Below are 9,078 nucleotides of genomic sequence, written 5' to 3' on the forward strand. Positions count from 1 at the left end.
CCCCCGCCCCGCCCCGTGATTTTGATTATCCTCCAGTTTGAAAATTACTGAGCCAGATGATCCCAAAGCGCACCCTCACATCTAATTGTATCTGACTTTCTTCTTAGGGCTGCCACATTTTAAGACCCCTGTGCCTTGAAATACATTTATTTTCTTGTTTTTTCTTGAGCTTGCTTGAGAGGGATTCTTCTCCTTGGAAAACAAAAATATGCATTGACCAAGATTGGCCACGACCTCAAATGTCAAATGAATGAACTGCTGCAGAATTATTGATGGCTTTATCAAAATTTTCTTTCATCTTGTTTTAACATCTTTTGAATCTAAAAAGAAAAAATTGGAAAGGACTACAAGAAGTGAAGAGGAAAGAGACAGAATTGAGACTTGAACGAAAGAAAGAAGACAGAGAGAGAGAGAGTAGGGAAGGAAAAAGGAGACCGTCTGCGTTTGTTAATCTGTCCAGACCTGGTCTAGAACCCAAAACACCCTCCAATGCCATGTTCTCAATCCTGGCTGCATTGGAATCATCAGAAAAGTTTTAAAAACATGCCATGTTCAGGCCGCACCCCAGACCAACAGCATCAAGAATCTCCGGGGGCAGAGCCTGGCAGGGCTGTTATAATGTAGAGCCAGGTTGGAGAACCCGGCTCCTGCTTTGTGTCCCGCAGTTCCAAGCATGCGCCAGAGCAGCACTTCAGCATTATCCGGAAGCTTGTTAGAAGGGCAGTGTCCTGGGTCCCAGCCCACATCTCCTGAATCGGAACCCACATTTAAGACCTCCAGGTGATCCATTTGCCTTTAAGTTTGACATGGCTGTTCGGATTGAATTCTGATCTATCCAGGGTATATTCCCTTGTCTTTTTCTGTCTTTCCTTCCCGTGTTAGACTCATCCCAGTATCTGAGATACCATCTGCAGTGGTGGGACTGAGACCGATTCACGCCATGTCTACCCTCAGGGGCCAGGCAAAGCTGTTCCCCCCATTTCTCTGGTTAGTGAAACCGAGTTAGAGGCCTCAGAGCCTCGCAACCCTGCTGCACCTTCTGAACGTCAGCCTGGAAGCCCCGCAGGTGGCTGCACTTGATCATCTGGTGAAGCAGGACTTGGGCCACAGCTGCGTCCAGCAACTCGAGGTCATCGTAGAAACAAACCAGCAGCCCCAACCTGTGTGAGAAGAGAAGGGACCACGGTGGAGGAGTAACCCCAGAACAGCCCATTCTGGTTCCCTTTTGTGTAATAAAACAGTGAGTTGTTTTCCGATTGCCATGGACCTCCAGGCTGAGCATGCCCAGAGGAACCAAACCTACAACCACAGGCGGAACTTAAGTGCTGGGGTTGAGGCATGGGGACTGCATTAAGAAGCGGAACTACAGCCAGGCTCGGTGGCTCAGCCTGTAATCCTGCGCCTTTGGGAGGCTGAGGTGAGTGGATTGCCTGAGCCCGCGGGTTCAAGACCCGCCTGGGCAACTTGGCAAGACCTCATCTCTACAATAAATCAAAAATCAGCCGGGTGTGGTAGCGCGCATCCAGCTACTTGGAAGGCTGAGGTGGAAGGATCACCGGAACCCAGCAGGTCGAGGCTGCGGTGGCCGGGAGCAGCCACTGCAGTCCAGTCTGGGCAATAGAGTAAGACTCCAACTCAAAAAAAAAAAAAAAAAAGAAGCGGAACTACGCTGGGGTCGGTGGCTCAGCCTGTAATCTTGTGCCTTTGGGAGGCTGAGGTGAGTGCACTGCCTGAGCCCGAGGGTTCGAGACCTGCCTGGGCAACTTGGTGACATCATCTCTACAATAAGTCAAAATGAGCCGGGCGTGGTAGTGCGCGCCTGTAGTTCCAGCTCCTTGGAAGGCTGAGGCAGAAAGATCACCGGAGCACAGCAGGTCGAGGCTGCGGTGGCCAGGAGCGGCCGCTGCACTCCAGTCTGGGCGACAGAGTGAGACTCCAACTCAAAAAAAAAGAAAAAAGAAGCGGAACTATGTGATGTGATCCATGATCCAATCAGATCAAACCCTGGCACCACCTCTTTGCAAGATCCAATCAGATCATCTCTCATCACCTTCAACCTATAAAAGTTGTGCCCTGTCTGGGTGCAGTGACTCACACCTATAATCCCAGCTCTTTGAGAGGCCGAGGTGAGAGGCTTGCCTGAGCCCACCAGTTCAAGACCAGCCTGGGCAACTTGGCGAGACCTCATCTCTAAAATAAAACAAAAAATTAGCCAGGTGTGGTGGCGCGTGCCTGTAGTTCCAACCACTTGGAAGGCTGAGTTGGAAGGATCGCCGGAGCCCAGCAGGTCGAGGCTGCAGGCTCGACAGAGTGAGACTCCAACTAAAAAAAAAAGTTGTCCCCGACCCCAGCTTAGGGAGATAGATTTGAGTGTTGCCTCTTTTTTCCTTGCCAGTTGACTCATGATAAACTTTACCAAAAAAGAAAACCCCCTGATGCCTCAGCATTTGGCTTTCTGTTGCTCATGGGCTAATGCAAACGGACCCAGTTCGGGTCAGTAAGAGAGGGCTTACAGCTGGGGACCACAACCGCACCCCTTTCCAGTCCAAACCAACAGAGCCATGATCACGCCACTTACTGTCTTGTGCTGAGCGCTTTACTTAGATTATATCATCACAGCAACCCTAGAAGGTAGGTTCTCCTGTTAACTCCATTTTGCAATGCACAAACTGAGACTCAGAGATGAAGTGACTTGCTTAAGGCAAGTAGCGGAGCTGGGATTTAAATCTAGATCCACCCAACTATGCCATCTCTCCTGCTGTTAGTCACAGGGGGAAAAAATGGTGTTGTTAGCCACAGAAAACTCCCCACTTTCCATAAGAAATTAAGGGTTTTTCCAACCACAGGGGTTATCCAAGGCAGAAAGCTATTTTCAGGATGTCTTCCTAGCTACCCACCAGATGATGCAAGGGTTTCAGAATGAAAAGAAAGAAAAATACAGGAGGCAGAGGTGAGAGCGGTATACCTAGTGCAGTGGCTCTTGACTGTAATCCCAGCTCTTTGGGAGGCCGAAGCTGGAAGACTGCTTGAACCCAGGAGTTTGAGACCAACCTGGGCAACATAGCAAGACTTTGTCTCTACAAAAATTACCAAAAAATTAGCCAGGTGTGGTAGCGTGTCTGAAGTCCCAGCTACTGAGGAAACTAAGGCAAAAGGATCGCCTGAGCCCAGGAGGTTGAGGCTATGGTGTGTTGTCATTGTGCCACTGTACTCCAGCCTGCATGACAGAGTGAGACCCCAACTCAAAAAATAAAATAAAGCACAGATTCAGACCAACTAGAATGAGACGTTTGGCCTCCAGCAAGTTGTTTTTACTTCTCTGCAAGGTTGCTGCACACAGTTGTGCCGTGCACACTGCACTACTGTACTGTACAGTGGCAGGGTGGCCTTGTCTCTCTGAGCCTTTAATGAATGGGAAGTTGCTTTGTTCATAATAAATGTGATGAAGAAATGAGAATGACTGTGAAAGTTAAATGGGAAGAGGCATACCAACTGATCACCATACATTCTAGTGGATACTAAGCACTCATTCATTAGTGAGTGCTCTTTGAATCAGTATGAAGACTATTCAACTCAGCGGGACTCCACCCCCTCAGAAAGATACTGACATATTCAGACATGCCCATAGGAGAGCAGCCAGGTTCACAGAAAGGAGTTGAAAATGTGTCTGATGAGAAAAAGAGATCTGCTTACCTCTGAAGAAAGAAGACTCGGGGGGAACTAAAGACTGAATACTAACAATGACATTAAGAATAACTACACAGAGACTTCTGGCAAGATGGTGACAGGGCAACCTGGTCTATGAAACCCTCTGCAAAGTAGAATGCAGAGGGTCTCTGGCTCTCTCCCCGCGGGCTGCAAACCCCAACATCAGCAGCCTGCTCTTCACACGGAGCTCGGCCGTTGCCACCGCTGGGGCATTGCAGTGGTCTGGACAGCCACTGTAGCCGCAGACACAGCAGCCGCTGGAGCCGCCACCGCCTCCATGGCAGCAATAGTGCATCACGCCACCTGTGCCTGAGGCAATCCACAACTTCTGTCCTTGAAGCCCCTGCAGGCAAGATCTGCTAGGATCGCTGCCACCTCTGCTGCCACCTTGACGTCCTGCTGGCCGTGGGTCTCCTCCCGTGTGCCCTGAGGCAGGCTTCCAATCCGCTGGCTCCTGTCTGGCCCCACCCCCTCTGGGGCGAGTAGCTGAGAGATAGCACCACCTGCTGGCGATTCATGGTAATAACACTGAAATGGGAGAAGCAAGCTTGAAAAAGGGACACGGGCCAGATTTGAGTGGTGAACAGAGGGTGATCTGAACTGTTCTTCACAGCAGGCCAGGGGCAACTGACCCTAACTGTGAACTAATTTATCAGCTTGAAAAGAAAGCTAGGAATCAGAGCTGAAAGGACATTGAACTTAAACGAAAAGTCTCAGAGTGTGCTCGATTGGTTCTATTAGTTTAATGACTTCATTCTATTCCTATTGTTCTATTCCTTTTTTTTTTCTCTTCCTTTTCTTCTCTTTTCTCCTCTCTGTAAACCATATCTTTGTATAGAGGAACAGCACACCAATAAGGTGGTTGGTTAGCTTGTATGTTAGCGTCATTGTATGTTTTTTTTTTTTCTTGTATGGGAGCTGGTTAGTCTGTAGCCATGGCCTATTGTTTTTATCTGTTTCAGTTTAGGTCTCTCTCTCCATTTGTTGATACACTTGTCTGTTTCCCCCCTTACTCCTCTCTCTCTCCACCCCACTCTTCCCCCCACTGTCTGCTCCATTCTCTTCCCTCTCCTACCCACATTTTATTTCAGGGAGTAAACCTACAGCCCCACTGCACAGACAGATTCCAAGGCGGTGGGAAGTGGGTTTCAGATTATCCATACACCTCTTGGCGAATACCAGGACCTGCAGATAGACTTTGAATCACAGCTCCCCCCTTAAGTAAATCTCAAAACTGCAAAAAAGGACCACCCCCAACCTACAGTGCAACCCCAGAATTGAACAAAGTAAGAAGACATACATAAAGAATAGGAGATTGAACAAACAGCAGTAAAACCAATCCCTCTACCCATGAATAAAAGAATTGAAGAAGGCTGTGATGTGGAGGAAAGGAAAAGGCGGGGGGGGGGAGTACCACATAAATGAAGAAAACCAAAAGAAGAATATAGGTCTCACACAGACCCATGGGAGATCAGACACTGAGAAAACAGATTCCGGAACACAAACAGTGAAGAGCTCCCAGAATGACTGGTTACATGCAACAAACCCAGACATCAAGACATTAATAGAGAGAATTTTAAAAATTGAGGAGAGACAAGAGGAAAATAGGAAGGAGCTGATGTCAGAAATAACAGCAGTAAAGAATACTGTGATGGAAATAAATAACAAACTAATAAGCATGGAAAGCAGAATTAACCAAGCAGAAGAAAGAATCTCAGAGCTCAAAGACCAAAACACAGAACTAACCCAAACTGTCAAAAGCATAGAAAAGAAGCTCAAAAAGACAGAACAAAACCTTCAAGAAATGAATGATCACTTCAAGAGACCAAACCTAAGAGTAATTGGCCTTCCTGAGGCAGAGAGAGAAACTGAGGCCACACTGGAACAAACATTTCATGAAATCATTCAAGAAAACTTCCCTCATCTCATTAAGGATGAAAAAATTCAAACAAAATTTTTTCAAAAAATTTTTAAAATTTTTTCAAAAAATCAAAAATTCAAACAAGGATGAAGAGATTCAGAGAACCCCTGCACGACAACAAATGAGAAGACCAACTCCCAGACATATAATAATTTGCCTAAACAAAGTAGGTATAAAAGAAAAAATTCTAAAAGCAGCAAGAGAAAAAGGTCAGACTATGTACCAGGGAAGACCAATTAGAACAGCAGCAGATTTATCTACAGAAACCCTCCAGATTAGGAGAGCTTGGAGCCCTATTTTCAAAGTTCTAAAAGATAAATAATTTCAACCAAGAATACCTACCCAGCCAAGCTAAGCTTCATCAGTGAGGGAGAATTGAAATCTTTCCCAGATATCCAATCCCTAAGAACCTATGCTGCCACAAGACCATCTCTATAAGAAACACTTAAGAAAGTATTGAACACAGAAGAAAAGGAAAAAACAACAACGTTCTTCACAAGAGTACAGGCAAAAGATTAAAAACACACATGATCCAACTCTAAAACCAAAAGAAAGACAACACACAAACAGGAAGAACAACAACTCTGTAAGAACATTATGATAGGGATCAACTCTCACATTTCAATAATTAGTTTGAATGTGAACAGACTAAATGCACCACTGAAAAGACACAGAATGGCAAAGTAGATAAAATATCACCTGGCAACAATCTATTGCCTTCAAGAGACTCACCTCACTAGAAAGGACACTCACAGACTCAAAGTAAGAGGATGGGAAACAAATTTTCAGGTGAACGGAACACAAAAGAAAGGAGGAGTCACAATCTTAATCTCAGACAAAATACCATTTAAGCTATCAAAAATTTAAAAAGATGCAGAAGGCCACTGCATAATGATAAAAGGTTCAATCCTTCAACAAGAAATATCCATCCTAAACATACATGCACCGAACATAGGAGCACCAAGTTTCATAAAGCAGCTCCTAGATAAACGAAAAAAATATATCAACTCCAATACCATCATAGCTGGGGACTTTAATACCCCACTCACAACCCTAGACAGATCATCAGGACAAAAAATCAACAACGAGATCTGAAACCTCAATGTGACTCTTGATCAAACAGACTTAATTGATACATACAGAACCCTTCATCCAAAGACCACAGAACACACATTGTACTCATCACTGCATGGAACGTACTCTAAGACCAACCACTTACTTGGCCATATATCAAGCATAAGCAAATTTAAAAGAACTGAAATTTTACTGTGCACCTTCTCAGACCACAGTGGAATAAAAATAAACATTAACACCAACAAGGTCCTCCTCTAACCCACAAAGATATGGACACTAAACAGCATGATGCTAAACAACTCCTGGGTCAATGATGAAATCAAAACAGAGATTAAAAGATACCTGGAAACAAATGAAAATGAAGAAACATCTTACCAAAATCTCTGGGACGCCATGAAAACTGTAATAAGAAGGGAATTTATATCCCTACAAACGCACATGAAGAAAAAGGAAGGATCACAAATTATCAGCCTAACAAGCCACCTAAAAAAGCTGGAAAAGCAAGATCACAAAAACTCTAATTTCATCAGAATAATCCAGATCACCAAAATAAAAGCCCAAATCCAGGACATAGAAGAAAAAAAGATAATACAAAAAAAATCAATGAAACAAAAAGCTGATTCTTCGAAAGGATAAACAAGATCAATGGTCCCCTAGCTAGACTGACCAAGAAAAAGAGAGAAAAAGCCCAAATAAACACAATCAGAAACACAAAAGATGAAGTCACATCTTATCCTGAAGAAATATAAAAGATCATTAGAGACTACTATGTACACTTGTATGGAAACAAACTTGAAAACCGCAAGGAAATGGAGGACTTTCTGTCATCACACAACTTGCCTAGGTTGAAACAAGAAGAAATTGAGACCCTAAATAGACAAATAACAATCAAGGAAATTGACTACGTAATAAGAAAACTACCTACAAAAAAAAAAAATCCCTGGACCAGATGGCTTTCCAGCAGAATTCTACAAGACATTTAAGGAGGAGCTTCTACCAATCCTACTGAAGGTATTCCAGGCAATTGAGAAAGACAGAACTCTCCCCAAATCATTTTACGAAGCTAACATCACATTGATACCCAAGCCAGGTAAAGACCCAACAAAGAAAGAGAACTACAGGCCAATATCTTTGATGAACATAGATGCTAAAATTCTCAACAAGATCCTAGCAAACCAAATTCAACAACACATCTCAAAAATCATCCATCATGACCAAGTAGGCTTCATCCCTGGGATGCAAGGCTGGTTCAACATTCATAAAACCATAAATGTAATTAAATACATCAACAGATGTCAAAACAAAAACCACATGATTATATCATTAGATGCAGAAAAAGCTTTTGATAAAATCCAGCACGCCCTCTTAATAAAAACCCTCGAACAGCTAGGCATACAGGGAACATACTTCAAAATAGTAAAAGCCATCTATGAGAAACCCACAGCCAGCATACTCCTAAGGCAATCTACAGATTTAATGCAATACCCATAAAATTACCAGCAACATTCTTCTCAGACCTAGAAAAAACAACACAGGAATTCATATGGAAACACAAACGACCAAGAATAACCAGAACAATCCTCAGCAAAAAAAACAAAGCAGGTGGTATCACATTACCAGCCTTCAAACTTTACTATAAAGCTACAATAATCAAAACAGCTTGGTATTGGTACAGGAACAGGCATATAGATCAATGAAATAGAATTGAGATTCCAGAAGCAAAACCTCAATTTCTCAACCAACATCTTCGACAAAGCCCCCACCACCTACCACTGGGGAGAGGAGAGCCTATTCAGTAAATGGTGCTGGGAAAACTGACTGACCACATGCAGAAGATTGAAACAGGACCCCTATCTATCCCCATGCATAAAGGTTAACTCCAAATGGATCAGAGACCTAAATGTAAAACCTCAAACCATAAGAACCTTAGAAAAGGAAGGAAATACCCTCATGGAAATCGGAACTGGCATCCAATTCCTGAACAAAACCCAAAACGCACAGGTCATAAGAGAGAAGATAGACAAGTGGGACCTTATTAAACTGACAAGCTTCTGCAAAGCCAAAGAAACCATCAAGAGAGCAGGAAGACAGCCTACAGACTGGGAGAAAGTATTTGCCAACTCTAGGTCTGACAAAGGCTTAACATCCTGGATCTACAAGGAACTGAAACGTACTGAAAAGAAGAAAACAAACAACCCCATTATAAAATGGGCAAAAGATATGAACAGACACTTCACAAAAGAAGACATTCGAGCAGCCAACAAACACATGAAGAAATGCTCAACCTCACTAATCATCAGGGAGATGCAAATCAAAACCACACTGAGATACCACCTAACTCCAGTCAGAATGGCAATTATCAACAACTCAAAAAA

General features: G+C 43.7%; 1 protein-coding gene across 1 annotated transcript in view; it reads right to left on the reverse strand.

The window, feature by feature from the left end:
• The window catches only part of OTOA (otoancorin), a 76,224-nt gene that overhangs the window by 42,115 nt on the left and 25,031 nt on the right, over nt 1-9,078 (reverse strand). The window contains exon 11 of the mRNA XM_008061762.1: nt 1,037-1,160. Coding sequence (XP_008059953.1) covers nt 1,037-1,160 — 124 coding nt within the window. The remainder of the gene's footprint in view (nt 1-1,036; nt 1,161-9,078) is intronic.

This window comes from Carlito syrichta, unplaced genomic scaffold (assembly GCF_000164805.1).
Source record: "Carlito syrichta isolate Samal-C Ts95f unplaced genomic scaffold, Tarsius_syrichta-2.0.1 Scaffold305573, whole genome shotgun sequence".
NCBI lineage: Eukaryota > Metazoa > Chordata > Mammalia > Primates > Tarsiidae > Carlito > Carlito syrichta.